We start from the raw sequence: 22177 nt of genomic DNA on the forward strand, positions 1-22177 counted from the left end.
CGGGAAGAGTGACATTTCCTAAATAAAGTTCAGGACGAGGGTGAAGAGTACGTTGACGACAAGAGTGGACAACAGAGGTCTTTGCAGTTGAAAACCGAAAACCATGTTCTAAGGTCCTCTGCTCCACTCTCCTAATAGCTTGCTGTAATTGTAACTCTCCGACTGCCATATTACGCGAGCTACAGAGCAGAGCAATCGTCCACATATAGCGACGGTATTACTGCTGAACCAGCAGCAGCAACAATACTGTTTATGGCATTCGCGAACAGAGTGACGCTAAGAACCGATCCCTATGGGACTCCATTTTCCTGAACATGGTATTGCGAATACGTCCTCCCTACTCGGACACGGAATTATTGAGGGACAAAAAAATCACAAGGAATTTCCATATGCAGGACTGAAGGGATACCATATCACCATGTGGTGTCATAAGCATTTTCTAAGTCAAAGAAGACAGCTATCCCATGTTGTTTGCAGAGATGCAACATCCTGGATAGAGCCTTCCAGGCATACCAAGTGGTCAGTGATTGAGCAAGTGGTTCAAAAACCACACCGAAGTCTTTGTTTCTCCAGACACCACACAAGTCGGCCATATACCATCCTTTCAAATAGCTTACACAGGCAGTTTGTAAGACAAATAGGTCCGTAACTTCCTGCATACTTAGGATCTTTGTCAGGCTTGAGGACAGGAATGACTATGCTCCTCTATCCAGATTCGGTTGAACTCACGAGGGAGATACGGAAGACTGTCCTCACTAAGGTGTTTCAACATCTGGTTATGGATATTGTCTGGTCCAGGAGACATGGCCTTGCAAAGTGCTAAGGCACTGTGGAGTTCCCACTCAGTAAAGGGCACGTTATACTCCTCCGAGGCTTGAGTGGCAAAACTGAGGTGATAACGTTCTGCCTCCCGCTTCAGAGAGAGGAAATCACAGTAAATCCCGGAGCCAGATACATGCGTGAAAGGGCTAGCTAGATAGTTAGCAACAGAGAGCGGTTCAGTGACGATACTGTCTGCAATGGAAATTCCCGGTAGAGAAGATGAACTTTGGATACCCAAAATACGTCGAAGTTTAGTCCACACTTGAGATAATGGAGTATGTGACATCATAGACGACACATATCTCTCCCACAAAGCTTTCTGACTTTGGCGAATTAAGACTCGCACATTAGCGCAGAGTTGTTAAATGTTACCATGTTGGCCACAGCAGGCTGCCTACGATAACGTTTATGAGCGCAACGGCATTCTTTGATAGCTGCTGCAATTTCTTCGTTCCACCAAGGAACAAGTTTTCGGCGAGGAGTTCCCGAGAAGGAAGGAATGGACTCCTCAGCAGCGGCAAGGATAACTTTTGTTATGTAAGTTATATTGCCGTCTACAGTCCGCCTGGTCTCATCGTTGAAGATAGCGAGTGATCTTAACTTTGTCTAATCAGCACGTTTAAGAATCCATTGAGGAGGAGCCTCGACAGATTTCTGTTTCAACAAAGTAAGGATAATGGGAAAATGGTCAATGTCACAGAGATCATCGTGTGTATTCCACCAAAACAGCAGACCCAACGTTCGGCTGCATAGACTTAAGTCTATGCGAGAATATGTGCCGTAACGTACAATGAAATGAGTTGGTTCCCCTGTGTTCAAAATACATAAATCCCGCTCCATTACTAATGTTGCCAACTCCCTTCCCCAAGGGCAAGGCGTTTCATAGCCCCATTTGGGGTGATGAGTGTTAAAATCGCCCAATAAAATGAAGGGAGGAGGAAGCTGATCTATAAGATCAGTGACATCATTTATGTTAAGATGCTGGCCTGGTGGAAAATAAAGTTACACACGGTTGTTAGGACAGGCAGCGGTGTCCGCACCGCAACTGTTTCCAGTGGGGTTCTTAGGGGAACCTCTTTGCTATAGGTATCAGACCAACGAAAATACCTACTCTACCTGATGCCCGGTGAGCATAATATCGTTCTGTTGAGTATAGCCTGAAATTTCTCAAGACCATATGATGACCTGGTCTAAAGTTTGTCTCCTGAATACAGACTGTACTCGCTGCTAACTGACTAATGAGCTGACGCAGCTCAGCAAGATCCTATCATAGCCGGTACAATTCCACTGCAACAGTGCCATAGTGTGGACTAAAAAAGTGTGTTAGGTTGTGAGTGACAATCGTGAACCTAAACGCTATCAACATCTGCATCCGTAGATGTAGATGACAGCGCGACGTCCATCCCGTCATCGACAGACGGTGGCTGTGACGCCCAGAAATTCAACGCTTTCCGGGGCGGGAAGTTACCCTACGAGGGGAGCGCACAGGTTTAGGAGCAAGAGTACCTGCTGGCGCAGACTCATACCGCCAGATGGAGGGCATGATTTCCCTTTCGCAATGGAAGTGCGGGAGCGCAACATAGGGGCATTCCTCGCCGTCTTCTTTTCGAGTTTGGACAGGCTGGGAGATGATTTCCCAGTCCTGGTCGACGATGCCGCCTCCGCCGGCAAGGGCACGGCTTTAGCCGACCTCTTGGGGTGGGGCACAGCCTTCCAGAGGGGTATTTTCAAAAAGCTACGAGATCAAAACAAGTGTTAGACAAGGAGATGGTTTGTCCCCCATCGTGTTTAACTGTCTGATGGAGAAGGTCACTCGGGAATGGACGAATACACTAGCTGTCAACTCTATGTTAAAAATCTGCTACAAAAAAGACAAGTTAACAGTCACTTGCTCAGCCTTCGCAGATGACCTCACACTCTTAGCTTCAAGTATGGAAGAAGCTACGTACCAGCTATCTTCCCTCGATCGCACAGCAGCTAAAGGAGGGCTGAACGCTATCAACAAAACAGAATTTCTGACCAACATCAGAGAAGCACCCAACTTATTTCTTTGGGGGGGGGCAGCTCATTCAAATAATTTGGAGAATGGATAACCCCAAATATTAATGAGGACCTTGGAATGAAGAGTAGATACACTAAATTAGAAAAAGCTTATCTTTTTAAGAACATGTACAAGTCTAAATCCCTCTCATTGAATCTGAAACTTAGACACTACTCACCATAAGAACATCTGTACTATAGCCTCAGAATTCCTAGGAAAGGACAACACACAAAACTGGAGCTGAAAGAGTGAAAGATCCTCAGAAGAATTATGGGCCCTATTAAAGAAGGAGATGGGTTCAAAATCAGGCACAACAAGCAATTGTACAGTAAAACAGAGAGCATTACAACAGCTATGAGGAAGAGAAGACTAATGTTCTATGGTCACATAGTCAGGATGGACAGCCAGAGACTCACTTCAAGGATCTTCTAGAGGGAAAGCAACAAATGCCAAACGGACAAATTTAGTTCGGAAAGACCTGCAATACATAAACATTGATCACAATGACATTTACAGCCAAGATAAATTCAGAAAGTTATTCAAGACATCTGACTCTCTCCAGTCACTAACAACTAAATCACTGCATCCAGGAGTAGGAATGAAATGGACTCCAGGAAGAAGGCATCCATGGCGCTAAAATGAAGGAATACTGGGCTGAGAAGAAAAAAGCTCCCCCGCAGCAAAGAACCATGTGCTCGATTGTAGGCCTAAGAAAAGAATATATTTATTCTTAAAAGCTGATATCGACAATGAAAAGCTTGAAATTTTGAAGCCCTTAATTAATCCACTCACATACATAAACCAAAGGACTACATCAGAAGTATTCCAGTCGCTGCCTAGTAAGAATTAGAGGGTATCCTGCAGACCGGGATTCCATCTAAAGTCAGAGAGATCGGCACACTTTGTGAGGGTATGAGCCATTGTGATTTCAGCCCTACAAGAACACACTGAAGTGTCTCCCCTCTTCAGTACGTAAGAAAGGGTATTTTTTCCATAAACTTCTCCTCAGTTTAAATAAAACAACAGCCCCTCTCTGTGAAGGCTGGGAAGAGGTCTGCCACACGGCAGTTCTCTTAATTGCTCTCAGCTTGTTGGGAGTTCGGATAGCTGCCAAATCCGATTCAGGGGGTGCCAAGATAGCTTGACTCAGCTGGGAACCAATATCCATAACATGTGGCAAGTGCCGCCTCCTTTGCAGCATCACCCGCAAGTTCGCTTTCCACAATACCAATGCCGCTTGGGAGCCATGCGAACATTATTCTAGTGCCAGCACAACAAAACCTGGCAAGAAGGTCATGAATCCACCGCACGATGTGTTTTGTGGGTAAAAGATGTCAACAAACTGCAGAGAACTTAACGAATTGGTACTTCCGAGAAAGTAGTCTCTATAATCAGCCAGTGCAAACAGCAGAGCTTCTAAGATGGCAAAAAGCTCCGTAGTATATGCGCTATAGACATTAGAAAGTGAGATCTTTGTGATAATATCATCCAAGGTGAGAGTATCCTACAATTTCCCAGATCTTAGAACTATCCATAAAGACATGTCGCCCGTCCGTATACTGGTGAACGAAGTCCTGGAAATACCTCCAACGAACAGAGGTGTCCGTGTTCACCTTGGATCTACAGAGTAGATCTAGGCGTATATGCGCCCATGAAACTAGCTTCGGAGGTACTTCGCTACAAGTCCGCTCAAGACAACTGCCGATAGCCGCATCTAATTCGTGACACAAGCTATCATGGAGATACAGTTGAACCTCGATAATTTGAAATCGGTTAATTCAAAATCCCGCCTAATTCAAAGAAGTTCTCGTTCCCGGAAACATGAGATACAGTTTTGCATGTTATTTCAATTGTTTAATTCGAAATACGGATAATTCGTAATTCGAAGTACAATGTCGGCCCCATTACCGAAATTCAGACTTTTAAATCGAAACTGCCTTTACATTTTAAAACAATAGTATGTTACAGAGTAATTTCAACTGGAAATTTATCCGTTCCGCGTCATAATAGAACGCGCGTTCCGGAACGTGGAGGGGTAGCTTTCCGCACTTACACTCACTTTGGTGTGTCTACAGTGCGCTTCATGATTGCTAAGTTGAATGAAATCGGAATTCTTCTGTATTCAACCTTTTAAGGAACGCCATAATATCAAACAACAGGCAGTATGTGGGAAAACAGAATCCGGGAACAATGGCGATGCCGGCAGTTGACGAAAAGACGTGGCTCATATAATACATTCGTAGGCACCAAACAATATTGTCATTGCCAGTGAAACTGCATTGCTTTATTTTAATGCGAGCCCAAACGGTCTTATGGTTTTAAAGGAGAAATTGCAAGCCGGGAAATCGTACAAGGGTGAGGGATGGGGGTCATAGTAGTGCGTTGCAATGCACATGGAGGCGAGATACTTTATCCCTTCATCATAGGAAAGTTCAATAAGCTACAATGTTTTAAGGGCGTCGGGCACTTTCCATGCTAGTACAAAGCATCTAAAAATGCAAACAGTACAGAAATCCAAAAAATAATGCATTTGCACAGGGGAACCGGCATAATTTATCCTCGTCTTTGAAATGTGCGATTTTTTTCCTTGCGTTGCGTGAGGTTATGTTTGTCAGTGATTTATCCAAGTGCATTATTTGAACATTGTAAATGCACCTCCTTGGATACATTTTGGAAATAGTTCTTTTTACATGGCATTTGAAAGGTATAAACTGTGAAGCAAGGTTAACTGCATCAAATACAGTAGAGATAATACGCGACATTTACGGATTTCGCCTTGCTAAAATGGGAGACAATTTGACGGTGGCGCTCCTAGTGACTTGACCTGAAAAAAAATCGCGCTAAATTCAAATTTCAATGGAAATGTACATACGGAAATGGATAAATAAATTTCGTCTAGAAAGAAAGTGTCATTGAGATATTAACTTCGAAGTTGCTAAAGCAATTCTGGATAAATGAATGAAGAATTATTTAAAAGGTTATTATTCAAAGACTGAAATAAGACACACAAACAAGATATGAAATGGGCTGCTGTGAAATGGCTTGATCTTTCATTTATGCATTACTTTTTTAGCTTTAGCATTCCTGCCTGAACTTTTATGGTTGGGGTTTTCTTTTTTCTCATTTAAAAAACATTTTATCATCACATTAAGACACTTGTCAATACAAAATATCATCACATTCCTTACACATATGATGCAATGAATTAACAATTAAAAACTGGACAATTTTCCTCTCAACATGAAGCCTACTAACAGAAAGAAAATCTATAAAATCCTGGCTTTAATCCGAGACGAGGGATAAAAGAAAGAAAAGTATGAAAATGTCGATAGTGATGCTTTGAGGAATATTTACCTACAATTAGAGTAAAAATGTAACATACCTCTGGCTGTACAGTCTAGGATTTTTAAAGTCTCTGGCCTGGAAATGATCTGAACAGATCTTATAATTCTTATATAAGCGTAACGACCCTTCTTTCTTGTACACCTTATCCAAATCGCTTCTGTGACATTTCAAAACCCACAGATCACACCTACAACAACAGATCGGTATTGAGGGTTATCTGCTGCACTATAGAATAAAATATGCGTATTACATTTTATGCCAGTTAAAATATGGGTCACCGAGCTCGATAGCTGCAGTCGCTTAATTGCGGCCAGTATCCAGTATTCGGGAGATAGTAGGTTCGAACCCCACTATCGGCAGCCCTGAAAATGGTTTTCCGTGGTTTCCCATTTTCACACCAGGCAAATGCTGGGGCTGTACCTTAATTAAGGCCACGGCCGATTCCTTCCCACTCCTAGCCCTATCCTGTCCCATCGTCGCCATAAGACCTATCTGAGTCGGTGCGACGTAAAGCAACTAGCAAAAAAAAAAAAAAATATATATATGGGTCGAGCAGGTCAGAAGATTATGAAGTACTATAAAAATCTCTCTCACTGGAAGAATATATACGCAAACACAATATTACTTACATGTTCTTGTCACGAGGGAACCTGAAGAACGACCGCGCATTTTTCTCTATTTCATAATTACTGCAGCCAAACACAGCACATACCTTTCCCCTCATGTTGAGAGGAGATATCAAGCAATGACACACACTACTATTTATTTATGTCAACTCACTGAAAACACATAAATAACACCAAAAACTACACACACAAATACACGTGCTCTTATGAGAGAATTAGTACTGTTCAGGTCTATCCGCTAGAGTGAGCTTCAGTAGCTGTCCCTCGATATCTCGCTCAGCGTCGAGTATTATCTCTACTGTATTTGACTGCATGCAGTAACGGGCCTTAGAATATTTTGCAACGCGGCAAGGGTTGGTACTTCTGAATTGCGAATTGGCGGTTAATTCGAAATCACGTAATTCGGAGACCGATTTTTGAGTCCCAACGACTTAGAATTAACGAGGTTTTACTGTATAGTTATGATCCTTTTAGTCTTTGCAGTTCACATTGCGTCACATTTTGCCAATACATCCAGCTCTGGGAGGTATGACCCTGCATTTCGTCATTGTTTGTTTGAACTGGATGGTAAAGGCAATAGCGACGTATTTTTAGAGGGAATTGACGACGACTTTGACAATAATTCGTCAGGTAGTGGCGAATTATGAGCCTAGGCTAAGTGATTTCGACACGGATATTGACAACGATGTGGAACACAATGAACCAGCCACTGATGATGATACTGATAATGACGGTAATGCAGTTGACCGAACAGAACCCAAGTGGACAAGAGTTTATCCTCCAGAGCAAGAAATAAACGTGGAAGAGAAGTTTCAAAACGCAGGTGTACGAAAATGCCCTCTGAGAAACAGTCCTCCTCTAACATATTTCTATTTGTTATGCATTGTGGAATCTGTTAGTGACAAACTAATAAATACGCACAGGAAATTATTCGAAATAAAACGAATTCCGGACATAGGGGTCCGTATTCTCGTCTGGAACGATGGGTTGACCTTACAGTATCAGAAATAAAAAAAATTTCTCTAGTCATAAATATGGGTCTGAACCCTAATAACAACATTGAAAAATAGTGGTGCACTTCAAAATTGCAAATATTTCCATATTTCTCTAAAGTCATGCCACTAAAACATTTTGACTGGAAGGAAATATTCTATAACCTGTTGGTAATGGTAATTTCTGATGCCTACATATTCTATAATTTGAACACCGACAAACACCTTGAACATGAGGAATTTATGGTTAGTATTGTCGAAGGTCCTGTAGATGAAGAAACTCTAGAAAACATTCCATCTGGACCTTCCAGAGGAATGCGACATAAGCTGGTACGCATAACAGGGAAGAAACTGCAGTTGTGCCCTGTCTGTTCGACTGCAAAAAAAAGTCACGCACCCACTTCTGGTGCCCAGGATGTAATTGTGGTGTCCATAAACAGTACTACCATAAGATAGAATATTTTTGGAGGCCTATGAAAGCAGAAAGAAAGAAGAGCCACCCCGAAGGTAGCGAGGATGAATCTGACTATGTAGACTCACCTGTTGGTGCGTTGTGCTTGTGTTATTTCAGTTCTATCTTACTCTAGAATACTTCAATGTAGTGAAACCCTTCTACATATTTTTAATCAGCATAAAATTGTTCAAATTTTGTATATAATAAAATCGTTGTATAATAATTTTTACGTACACGTTGCCCAGAACTTTCAGATTATTTTGGAATACTTAGCGTGAGTTGGATACTTCGCCCATACTGCTTCAGGATACTAAATTGGTAAGTTTAATTTCTTACTATAGTATTATTTGTCCTTTTCTGAATAAAAGGACATGTTATACATAAAAACAAATTGAAAAACAACATTTTTATGATTTTTTTAAAAGTTGCTTGAAAAACTCGCCCAAATGCTTGCCACTTGAAGGTAAACCACTTGCTGGTTCCAGGGTTAAACATAGCAAATTGATCAATAGAGAACAACTGGTATAATGCTTTGTCTCAAACAATATGGAAGCCTTCCGCAGAGATGCCAACTATTACGATTCAATCGTAATAATTACGAATTACCCATAACAATTATGCCTGTATGAATCACACACCTCAAAATTACTTTTTTCTCCTTTTTTTTTGGTTGATTTTTAAAATCCAAGTGTATAAAGTGTTCAAAAGGATACACAAGGAATGCCATTACAGCTTGAATTCTCATATTATTTTCGGATTTATCTGTAATAATTTATACCCCTTTCCTGTCCCTCATTTAAGAATATTTCGAGTTTTCACGCGCCAAACGCAGTGTCTGCTTCCAGTACCGGAGAAATAGGCACCTGTGAAGTGGTATATCATATGGAGCTGTTGTCTTTGTTCGTCACAAAACCAGATTTCCATGCAAATATGCGAGTTGTTTAGTCTTTGTTCAGGCGGGAAAGTGGTGACGATCTCCGTTTCATTGTGGATACTATGTGCGTAACTGTTCAAGTATTTATTGTAATTTTGGTTGCCAAATTTACATATATTGCTCTTCTAGGAAATATGCTAATGAAAAAAGGTTTGAAATAATGAGAATATTTCTTGAGCAGGAAAATACATGTGGTGATGTTACCGTGATTAGTGATGCTAGTAATAAACCAAAAATAGTTCAAAAATTTAGGGAGGAATACCTGAAAGAATGGCCCTGTTTACTGCGTTTTTCAATATCTCATTCACACGTGTTTTGTAGTGTGTGTGTGTAGCTGTGACTTTTCAGTTGCGTATGGTGAGGAAGAACAAGAATGAGTTCCGTGCTAATATGAACACCGAACTGTTAAGTGCTCTGTTAGTGCAGAGGCTGCATATAATATCAAATGGAAAAGCATGTCACCAGTGTACGTTTACCAAACAGCAACTACAAGCTGCTACAGGCAGCAACTACAGTACTCAACAAAATAAATGATCCTTCAACCTCCACTCAGATATGAACTGCAGATCACTTGTTACTTTAGCAGGTAAGAATCATACACTCTTTATATGCCAGTCTTTGAATATCTGGTTGAAGTGTATGTTTTTCATTGATTTTTCAGTGATATGTACATTAAGATCTCGAAGGAACGGCTGAATTACGAATTGCCTTTCTTGAAAGTTGGCATCTCCGCTTGCATATACATTTGCTTCAACTAAGATGTGTACGTCAACAGCGAACATGAGAAATTCTCTGAAAGCAACATATTTTTCTTTTAAAAGTACAAAAATCATGCACCCGAGGGGTTTGCTGTATTTTTACTGTAAATTCGACGTAAGAATGTATATCTGATGCCAGTTGCTGAAATGTCATTTTCTCAACATCACTGTGAATGACAGACAGAATAGGGATTTTCTACATATAGTTTCATATGTATTTGTATGTAATGTGACAATGTGATGTTACCACAGTCAGGAATCTTCGAACTAACATCAAGAGCAGGTCGAACTGCATAGGTTCAATCCTCATCAGATGTATTTTCCAAGTGTTATGATAGTTTTCCCTGCATCTTTGTTTGGGCAGGCCTATTTAGGATCACTGCTGCCAACTCTGAATGGGGAAGGCCTTAGAAAAAGTGGGCTAAACATCGATAATCGCACTGTCAGCCGGCTAGGAGGCCACACCCAGTGAGTCACCCCCTATGCAGTCAAAACACAAAGATTGCCAAAACTTTGATTATAGGTACCTGGAATGTTTGAACCCTACTTGATTTGAAAGACAATAACAGACCTGAGGGAAAAACAGCGCTTGTCACCCATGAGCATGAACGAATGAACATTGATATTGCTGCCTTAAGTGAAACCTGACTGTCCAGCGAAGGTAAACTTACACAGTTCAGCTCAGGCTACACAATCTTCTGGAAGGGAAAAGATAAGGGAGAACAACGCCTTCATGGTGTTGGATTCGCTGTGAAGACCAAATTGGTGAATGATTATACCTAACTCGAACCGCTGACAGCGAAAGATTATGAACTTTCAAATCCCACTCTCTGGACCCAAATCTATGACACTCATCTCCTCATATTGCTCCCACCTTGGATGCTGATGTATAAGGTGAAGACCAATTCTATAACCTGCTCAGCACTACCATCATCAAAGCATCACCAAGAGACAAACTTACTACTTGGCAATTTCAATGTCATAATTGGTAAAGATCACCAATTATGGGGCAATGTGATGGGAAAACATGGACTTGGCAACTGTAATGCTAATGGCCTACTGCTCCATGGTTTATGTCCTGAACATGAACTCTATTACTAATACTAAGTTCCACCTGCCTAATCGATACAAGACCACTTGGATGCACCATCGCTCCCTGCACTGCTACATCCTTGACTGTATCATCACCAGGTAATGTGATAACAAAGATGGCCTTGTTACAAGGGCCGCAAGAAACGTCGATGACTGCTGGACAGATCATAAGCTCCTTTTTTGCCGGTTCAGAATCTCAATCTGTCGCAAACCAAAAGGATCCATCCATAACCTGCCGAGAAAGAAATCTGATACTTCTAATCTTCAAATTGAATCCACTGCTACAGATTACAGAAATGCAATCTCAAACAAACTGGCTAGTTATCCTTTCAGCAGTGATAGTACAAATCAGGAGTGGGCCATGCTTTAGAAGGTCATCACTGAGCCAACTGAGGAAACAACTGGTTTTGTGAGGGGAAAAAAAAAAAAAAAAAAAAGACAAGACTGGTTTGATGGAAATAAAGAAATTATATGTCCGATCAATACCAACACGAAGCCCAACCACCCTGTCTTCACAATCAGACTTTCCAATGTGAAGAAATCACATTTCTTGGAACTTAAAGGAAAATGTCAGGCACAAATTAAGGAAATCAAGAATAACTGGTGGCAACAAAAATCTGAAGAACTCCAAAGACTGTCTGTTGCCTGTGATGTGCAAAACTTCTATGCTGGCATAAAAGAGATATATGGTCCAATTCAATCTTCATCGGGGTCATTGAGGACTGCCGACAACTCCATTTTAGTGATACTGGAGAAATTTTAGAGCATTGGAAGGAACATTTCCCCGAGCTTCTAGATCGTTCCTCCAATGTCGCTGAGGAGTTTCTTCGTAATGTCCCTCAGCAGCCCCAACAAGCATGTATGGCATTCCACCCACATACAGAGACTTCACCAAAGCAATCAACTAAAACCAAGAAAGGTTCCTGGTCCTGATAACATCATTCTGGAACTGATACAAGGTATACCCTTGAAGACTAGACTTTTCATACTCATCCTCTTTATTTGGGAAACTAGAGAAGTACCCGAAGACTTGAAAAATGCTAACATCATCACTATCTTTAAGAAAGGCGATCGTGGTGTATGTGAGAACTACCGTCGTATATCGCTTTTGTCAACTGCAGGTAAAATTCTCACAAGAATTCTATTAAACCGGCTCAAAGTTATCTCAGAGGGGATTTTGCCTGAGCCTCAATGTGGTTTCTGAACCTCAAGAGGCACAACAGATATGATCTGTGCAAGGCAACTCCATGAATGCAGAGAGCAACATCAGCCTCTGTATTTAGTTTTCTATGATCTGGAAAAAGCCTTTGATTCAGTACCAAGATCTGCTATGTGGAATTGAGACATTTTGGATGTCCTGAACATTATGTGCAATTGGTTCAAGCTCTTCATGATTGCATGTCTGGACAGGTTCTTCATGGTAACTCAGTAGTGCTTGCTCCTACACTCTTTGCAATGTACATGGCTGCCATGCTGCATGAATCATCTGCAAATAATTTAGGCATAGAGATTAAATTTTGTTTAAAAAAAGTCCTTTTCAATCTGGGTAAGACTTCGCTCACAAAGACGTACTCTGGTTACCCGAGTCGCAGAACTTCAGTATGCCGATGCCATCGCATCTCACGCTCTAACACCTGCACAGCTACAAGTCTCAGTCAACTAATTTAAAACTGCATGTGATCGCTTTGGTCTTGCCATTAATGCCAACAAAAAAACGAAGGTTCTTGCACAACCTGCACCACGATTAACTCTTTCTAAGTTCAGTATCTCCATCTTAGACAACACTGGAGCAGGTTGATCACTTTTCATATCTAGGAAGCATATTGTCTAAACGGTGTCCCTGCGAACAAGATGTTGACAAAAGAATTGTGGCTGCTCATGGAGTATTTGGACAATTAATGCACAGAGTCTTCATGAAAAATGACCTAAAACTACACATCAAAGTCATGGTGTACAAAAATGTTGTCATTTCCCCGCTGCTGTATGGCACTATCGCCGTGATATCAAAATACCTGAGCTTTTTCACCAACAGAAAATGAGATACATCTTGAATATTAAGTGGGAGGACTATGTGACTAACATGGCAGTTCTCGACAAAGCGCAGATTAATCACTTGTAATAAAAGCACAGATCATCGCTCATCATGACTAGGCCACGTTCATCGCATGTGTGATACCAGGCTTCCCCGCCAAATTCTTTATGGTGAACTTAGCTCCCACAGTAGACTCTTACACGTTTTAAGGACCAGCTGAAACAAATCATGAAGACAACTGATATAAATATACAGACATGGGAAGGATGTGCTGTGGACCGTTGACTGTGGCGGAACACTACATCCACCGCTGTCAACTCGTTTAAAAGAGAACGCCGCAGACATCAAGAGGCCAAGAGACAAGCAAGAAAAGTCCGTCAATTACCACCCCACCCTACTGCATCCATCCAGTGTGACTTGTGTAGGCGTATGTTTTATGCCAGGATTGGTCTGTTTGGTCATTGCAAACACATCCATAAACTGAGTTGAAATGCTCAATGTATGCAGGAAGAAGTTATATATACTCCGATCGAGTTACAGCCGCCGACGACGACAGGTTGTATTATGTTTCTGAAACAGAATAGTGTTTGGGGATGAAATTGTCAAATCATATGCTTATGAGGAGTCATATTTACAAGTAATTAATCTATATATATAAAATAAGAGTTTTGTCTGTACATTGCTCAGAATTTGAAAAGAATGGTATTTCTGTATCAGTCATGTCCACAGTAACAAGAAAATGCATTTTTTACTTTTCCGTAATTTCTGTCTCTCTGTCTGTCTGTCTGTCTGTATGTATGTACACGCATCACGAGAAAACGGCTGAAGAGAATTGAATGAAAATTGGAATGTAAAGTCGGGTGATGAACCGCTACAATCTAGGCTATAAATTATTTTAATCACGCTGAGTGAAATGGTAGTTTAGGGGAAGGCCTGAAATTTAATTCTCAAATATTTGTTATTAGTGGTCGTGTCTTAATGAAAATTGCTAGACAAAGATGGGAAATAAGTCGCTACAATATAGGCTATACATGCTGAGAAAAATGGTAGTTTAGGGGAAGGCCTAAAATTTAATTGTCAAATATTTATTTTATTAGTGGTCGTATCTTCACGAAAATTGGTATGCAAAGTCGGGGAATAGGTCACTATAATCTAGGCTATCAATAATGTTATTCGCACTGAGTGAAATGGTAGTTTAGGGGAAGGCCTAAAATGTAATAAATAAGTGTTTTGCCTGTGCATTGCTCAGAATTTGAAATGAATGATATTTCTGTATCTGTCATGTCCACAGTAATAAGAAAATGCATTTTTTACTTTTCCGTAATGTCTGTATGTCTGTCTGTCTGTACCCGCATCAATAGAAAACGGCTGAAGAGAATTTAATGAAAATCGCTATGTAATGTCGGGTGACGAACCATTGCAATCTAGGCTACAAATTATTTTATTCACGTTGAGTGAAATAGTAGTTTAGGGGAAGGCCTGAAATGTAATTCTCAAATAAGTTATTTATGTTATTAGTGGTTGTATCGATAAATACTATATAACTAACATAATTTTAGTTATGTCGTAAGTTAGTAGTAGTTATTAAATTCCGATCACTTATGTCTTATGCATTGTTACCGCACCGCATATAATCAGAGATATTCATGAATTTGGATTTTTGGTCCTAAGTCCATATCAGCGCCGAGTCACGAGAAAACGGGTAAACAGAATTTAGTGAAAATCGGTGTAAAGTTTGAGAATAAGAAACTGCAGTCTACGATATAAATAATTTTGTAAGACACCCTAATATCACAGAGTCGAAAGAAAACTAATGTGAAGGCCTGCAATATAGAAAGCTCATAAACTTTATCAACAATAACATTACACTGACCATTGTTTGTTGTGATGTGCTTTTTGTCTTCTGTTTCCTCTCATACCCGATAGGATTACTGCAGCGTACCGAGGTTTTTTTAAATTTGCTTGACGTCGCACCGACACAGGCAGGTCTTATGGCGACGATGGGAAAGGAAATGAATAGTGGTGTGAAGGAAGCGGCCTTGGCTTTAAAGTACAGCCTGGTGTGACTGGTGTGAAAATGGGAAACCACGGAATACCATCTTCAGGGTTGCTGGCAATGGGTTTCGAATCCACTATCTCCCGGATGCAAGCTCACAGCTGCGCGCCCCTAACCACACGGGCAACTCGCCTGGTCGTATCGAGTGTAACAGCCTGCTTGTATATTGACGGGAAGTAGCTGGGGAGTAAGATAACTTTCTTCTTTAGCATGCCATTCCTCTGGTTCATACATTTTCTGATATATGTGGTACGTAACACACTGGTTCATCATAGTATTCGAGCTATTCAATCCCTACTTTGAGGCACTGATTGGAATGAGTAGTGTGCATATTTAACGGAATAATGACAGAGGAGTGTTCACTGCAGTCTGCGACCTGGTTATTCCAGCTCTGGAACTTTGGACTCTTAGATCGGCACCGTAGTACTGTTCGTTGAAAGTGAAAAAGTGTGCGGTTTTTCATTTGATCGAGTATTTTATATGATAACATTGCTTTCAATCGCTACATTCCTACTGACGTTTTTGTGATGACCTACGTTGAATTCAGTTAGGAAAACCATCAAGAAGTCAGTCTTTCTGAGAATCCCGTAGCAAAGCACGGGTACATCAGCTAGTCTGTGATATAACGGATTTAAAAGGAATTTTAATGCCTTCATTACGATACTCATAAATTATATGGTGTTAAGGGTAATATTTGTAAATCTTTCCGATAAGTTCACAGAGGCCTCAGGATGGATACTGTGATATATAGTATATCTGTACAGATAGCTTTGTGATGAATATGTCATAATATAGTGATCACAGGCTTTCAGATGTAACATAGAGAGTCTAACATATGAGCACGAGTGAAGGATCGATTTTTGTTCCGTGAGCGTGTATTTCATGATGTGATTAACAAATGTTCAAGAATCATCGTATTTATATCCATCCTTAGACTGACTTACCCTAGTGATACGCGATTATGAATATAATGAGTGGTTCTTTCAAATGTGTACAGTTGGCTGAGGATTACCCAGAGAGTTGAAACACGTAACATGTTTTTTACATGACTAAATTTAACACTTAATTGTAGTGTGTAGTCTTGTGTATTGAAAAGATGGACCCACAAATTAAATTTTTAGAATTAATATTAAAAAACTGTCAATTAAATACAGGACCGATGGGCTCAACTCCCGATTAGGTTATCCGGTCACAAGGGAAGAAGGAAAAAATAAAAAAGTTCCCTAAAATTAATGCGACATTCCAACAACCAAAATCTTTCTAGCTTTTGTTGCCCCTCAACATCTCCCCCCTATCACCAGACACACCCAAACAAACCCTTGTGATGTCGCACGAGTGCGAACTGTAGCTGCACCTGTGAATTTGGTTCTGTTTTACCAACCTTGTATAAAGGGATGCATTCACTATTGTGTTTCTGTGCTGCGTGATAGTGTGTTGTGTTATGTGAATATGCAGAGGGGAATATTGGGAAAACACCCAGTCCTAGAGCAAGAGGAATTAACCAGGCGTAATTAAAATCCTTTACCCGACCAGGAATCAAATCCGGAGCTAACTGAACCAAAGGTCTGAATAGGGATCATTCAGCCAAGAAGTTGGACCCAAAATCTTTGTAGCTTGTTATAGGTTGTGTTAATCTTAAAGAAAAATAATGTTTTAGTTGAAATACCTTTAAATCTTATAAATGAAGTACACATTTAAAAAAGAAAGAAATTACCTCGGTATACAATCCTCTCGGCAAATCCTCTGCAGTCTTTTCAGCAGATGCATTTGAAGAACAGTTGGAATCCTGAACAACTTCACCGGATACTCTTGATCTGCTCTTAGGAATTGCACCAGTAGATGGTGCAGATGTCTTGGTTTCCTGGAGTTCTCCATTGCTTGAAAGGTGTTCTTGAAGCTCATTTCCTGTGCTTGACATTTCACTTTGATGTAATTTTGCCGAATCATCAAAGGAATGGCTGTTAAGCTGGGACTCGCAATTTAAAACATTTCTCATAGGTTCTTCTCTGTCATTTTTGAAATTATCATTTGCAGAATTTCTGGTTTCTCTTTGCTCTTTGCTACGTTCTCTAGAGTAGGACTTCTGGCCTGTAGCGTTCCTCCGCTGTCCATCATTCTTATAAGCATCACGCCTGACCTCGTTTCTCAGCCCATTGTTCGAAGTTCGCCTGCTATCGTGAAGATCTCCACTACTTCGCAATCGCTGGCCACTAATTTGCTCCCCATCATTTTTCTCTTCCTGGTCATTCCTCTGCTTATTATTACTATTATTATTGCTGCTCCTTCTGTCATGTCTTCCACCTCCAAACCTATCAGTTGATTTTGTCCTGTTTCCTTGATTTCTTTTTGGGTTCTGCTGTTCAACATCCTGTCTTCGATGCCTTGGCTGATTTCTCCTATCATGGTGAAGTTCATTTCCAGAAAATTCGCCCTGCCTAGGACGGTCACCCAAGATCCCACAGTTCTCTTTTCTCCCTCGTAAGTCTCCCGAACGTCCATTATTTTCTGATGTTCCAGGAAATTCTCCCAACAATCCATCCTTCCCTCTTCGATGCTCTTCAGCAACATTCCCAGAATCATTTAATGAAACACCTTCTGTTTTTGAAGTTAACTTATTGACCTCTGCAGACACATTACATCCACCTTCAGGAAACGAAGTCTGTACAATTCCATCGACACGAGAGTTTGTACTAGGTATGTCCTTTATTGTCACTCTGTGGTCGAGAGCTGGTTCCACTTTCACATCACCATTGGGAACTGCAGGTCTTCGAGAAATATCTGTTTTAGTACGAGAATCCTCTAATGGCCTAGAAAAAAAAAAAAATAAATTAAAACACTCACAGCTGGTGAAAAAACAGAATACAATTATTCTGTAATTTATAGATAATGTATTGTAACATTCCAATTTTTTACAAAAAATTTAGCAAATCAATAACAAGAGTAAGTAACATGGAAAGATATGAAGGGAAGGGAAAGTGAACGACTAAAAGCTGAAACACGTTTGCTTGGAGGTTCACTTAAAAAAAATCCACCCACCACCTAGTATCATCCATTACAATTTGAATTCCAAGGTAGAGTAATTTTCATGCAATGTGAACAGAAAAGACTATTTATGTTCTATTTTGCTTGTAGGCTAGTATTTATCTGTTCAACATAGTAGGACCCTACTTACAAGCTAATAGCCACATGTATATTTCAGTGCAATTCATCAAACTATTTTGTTAAACCCAGATGCTGGAGGTAAGTTACTCCTAAAAATGCTAATGACAAGAACAGTATCTTGAAACACTGATCAACACATTCGCTGCTGCTCCTTTAGACCCTTGTGTCACCAAGGATCTGAAATCATAATTATAAAATAATTTCCAAATGCAAGAACGCTTGCAAGTGTCAGTAGCATGGGCTTACAGCATGATCTAATGCTTGTAAGGGTCACTAGCTGTGAATGTACAACATTCATTGTACACCTACCAACATAAAAGAAGAGAGCCAACACTTGTGTGAAACAATCAATGTCAGCTTTGTCCCATTGTAGGGTCTTTCGTAATAAAGTGATCCTTGCCTTACACTTTAAACACAAACCTCTAATACATACTTTGTTAATAAGTTTCAGAAGTTCTATTATATGTTCCAGTTGCGCGCATGGCCCTCAGGTTCACTCGGGACTACACCAAAAATAAATACCAGGTTAAATTCTGGGGACAAAAGCAGCTGGGTGCACAGCTAACCACTAAGTCACCAAGTGCCGAGGATACGGCTAGTGGAAGCCTTTACCTTCCAATTCTCCAAGGACCTTCGTGGCCAGTACGGCGATAATATGGCCTTGCTTTGCTTCTAGTACTTTTTTTTTTTTACAATTTTTTTTACGTCGCACAGACACTGGTAAGTCTTATGGCGACTATGGGACAGGAAAGGCCTATAGTAATTTCCACGTAAGGAAATACCCCAGAAAGTAAATATCGCCACCCGATGCTCTTCTTTTCTCTTTTTTGTAATGGCGGATCACTGCTGCCAACCTGGCTGGTTACATATTAAAATCACCAGACATAACCATAACAAACTAACCTCAATGTAGGAAACACCGATAATCAATGTTTCCCTACCCTAGTAAATGATAAAAGATAAGATCAAATAACTCAAGATAATTATGAATATCTCGTCGATTTCCACGCTCAATGAGGAATTAAGGATATAAACACACTTTCTCACTCAAATTATCCGTCTTTATTTTGATATACACTAGGCGTACTATAACCATATTCTTGACAAGAGGGGCGTGTTAAACGATGCAATTTATTTAATAAGTCTTTGCAGTGTGATTTTAGAAAGTTCCAGACATCCAATGACTTCCCTTTCTTTTGCGCGAACATTTCCTTCTCTCTTCAACACCGGTAACCAGTAAGGAGAGAAATTATTGGGCATATTTTCAGCCTGCAGGCTGGTTATATCTTCAAGCTTATCAGGAAACATATAGGAATACTAATGTGCCAAGCTCCGTGAACGGAAATTAGGTCAGGTTTCAAGTTCACTGCGGATTTGAAAATAATAATGTCATAAGTTCTACTGCCAAAATTTCGTCCCGCAAGAGTTATTTCGTGTACCGGTAGATCTAGACATGAGACTGACGTACTTGAGCACTTTAATCATTTCGCGCAAACAATGTTAATAAATGCATTATCCGAACATGCCACAATTCTACTTACTTGGTATTAGCCAAATAGATTTACAATCCCACAGAAAAAGAAAATATGCTTTAAATATTCTCGCAAATGTATCACTAGTGACTTTAACGGCGATGCGGTGGCAACACGCAATTCATGCTAGAACAGTGATTGAACGTTGCCAACGTGCCAGATTAACGGTTAATGTAAGACGTCGTATCGGCAAGTAGGGTCCCTAAACTGTATGGTTACCGACACTGAAAAAGACCTGCAAAATACCCAACAGCAAGAAAAGTAACTATAAATCGATACCTTAATATTACAGGGGAGAAAGGGTAAGGTTGCACCCTTAGGGTACGTCCTTACACGGAGAGGACTATAGGTGTGGGAAGGAGGCGGTAGTGTCCTTAATTAAGGTACAGCCCCAGCATTTGTCTGGCATGAAAATGGTAAACCATTTCCAGGGCTGCTGACAGTGGGGTTTGAACCAACTATCTTCCAGACACTAGCGCACAGCTGTGTCCCTAACCACACGGCCAGCTTGCCCGGTCTTGTACATTAGGAAAGTGACAAGTAGCATTTAGGGTAATATGTAGTGAATGTGACGAACTTGTTCCAAAAGTAAAGTAGCACACCCTATTATTGGCGAAGTGTACATAAACTTCTGTGTATTAGCCTAGAATCCTTTCAGTGTATATAGGACTAGTTTATAATTTTGTCTTGGTGAGCAAGAAAAAGAGTTTTCTCCATATTTGAACATGTTTGGGCTGGGAAGACACTATTATATTTTAACAATGTTTTAACTCATATGTTAACATTCTGTATTGTATTGAATAGGTGGCAAAATAATAATTTCTTATATACATTATAAGTGGTATGTAAAGGTAGCAGGTAGGGACCCTCTTCGGAGGTAGCCCTGCCCAGGGATTGGCGCCCCTGCCAATGTGAGTCCCACAGCACACTGACCCAGTGTGTAGCATCTGGTAAGGGTCCCAGCTCAGGGTTACGAGTGAAGCCCTCAATGGAATCTACAGCAGAGAAGATGGACTTCTGAATGGTGGAGATTGTGGAAGAGGCAGCCCAGTGCTTAGAGAATAATATAAGCACGCTTGGCATCAGCAGCGTCTGTTTCCCATGTCAGAGGCGGCTGCAAGGGTGCCTGTTCCCCATGTAAGGGGCGGCATAAATAATTGCTGGCAGTAGCTCTAAAATGCCCTTGGGAGTGGCGACCCCATTGTAATCAACGCTCCTGAATAAAATTCGGTGTGGCCAACCCTGAAGGCGCTAGTAAATTTCTTTACTAGTTCGCATACGATGATAAACAACGACGCAGATGTCACTACCCCAGGGAGTATCAAATCTCCCGTCACCAATGGTGGCGTATTCAGGCCTTCGGATTCTGGGGAGCCTGACCTCATCGTGCGGGGAAAGTAGGAGTTCCCTAATATCACCAACCTATTGAGACGCAAAACTGTCACACACTTTGGAACCACCAACATTCAAACCCTCTGTAAGACCGGAAAACTGAAGCAATTGACCGACATTCTGCATAAGCACAAAATTGCAATAACAGCAGCCCAAGAAACCCGATTTACTGATGATGTGGCTTTTGAGTCAGAAGGTTATAAGAGTAATCAAGGGGAAACCAGCGTCTAAGAACACACATGGCTCCAGCATTTTTGGTACAGCTTTTTTAGTACGACGTGATATAATGGATTCTGCCATCGGATTTACATGAGCTAGCGAATGCATCTCTGTGTTATCTCTAAGACGTGGCAAAAAGGATACTCTATTGTAAATGCACATGCTCCAGTTAATGACAATAAGAACCACCCTGAAAAGGTCCAAAGTTTCTAGCAGACGCCAACAGACGAGATCAGCAAGATCCCCGGTCACCATGTCAAAATACTCGTAAGCGACTTCAACGCTCAACTGGGAAAAGAACGATAGTACCAAGATATACTGAGGCCTTACACAGCACATAGACGAACAAACACCAATGGCAAGCGCTTAATTGAACTGTGTAGATTATATCAGTTGAAGATCATGTCGACAGTTTTCCCAAGAAAGCCAAAATACCAGACCACCTGGCAATCACCGAACGCAGCTATAGGATCATTTCAAATCGATCATGTTGCAATCAGTGTAAAATGCAGGAAAGAGATCGTGAATGTCAGAGTTCGTAAAGGTTGAAATGTTGATTCTGACCCTTTCTTCACACAAATAAAGACCAGATTACTGCCCAAACGAAATATACCTTCTACCACAGTTCCACCAAGGATTGATCCCCAATTCCTGCCGGAGAATAAAGAACGTTTTGCAACTGACATCTTGCAAAAAGATATGAAAGACTGGAACCAACTG

The 22177-nt window shown here is 40.7% G+C and overlaps 1 protein-coding gene across 1 annotated transcript in view; it reads right to left on the bottom strand.

The window, feature by feature from the left end:
- Positions 1-22177, bottom strand: part of vret (vreteno) — a 392221-nt gene that overhangs the window by 106560 nt on the left and 263484 nt on the right. The window contains exon 10 of the mRNA XM_068225072.1: positions 16867-17959. Within this exon, the coding sequence (XP_068081173.1) occupies positions 16867-17959 (1093 nt within the window). The remainder of the gene's footprint in view (positions 1-16866; positions 17960-22177) is intronic.

The sequence above is a fragment of the Anabrus simplex genome, chromosome 1, assembly GCF_040414725.1.
Source record: "Anabrus simplex isolate iqAnaSimp1 chromosome 1, ASM4041472v1, whole genome shotgun sequence".
Classification (NCBI taxonomy): domain Eukaryota; kingdom Metazoa; phylum Arthropoda; class Insecta; order Orthoptera; family Tettigoniidae; genus Anabrus; species Anabrus simplex.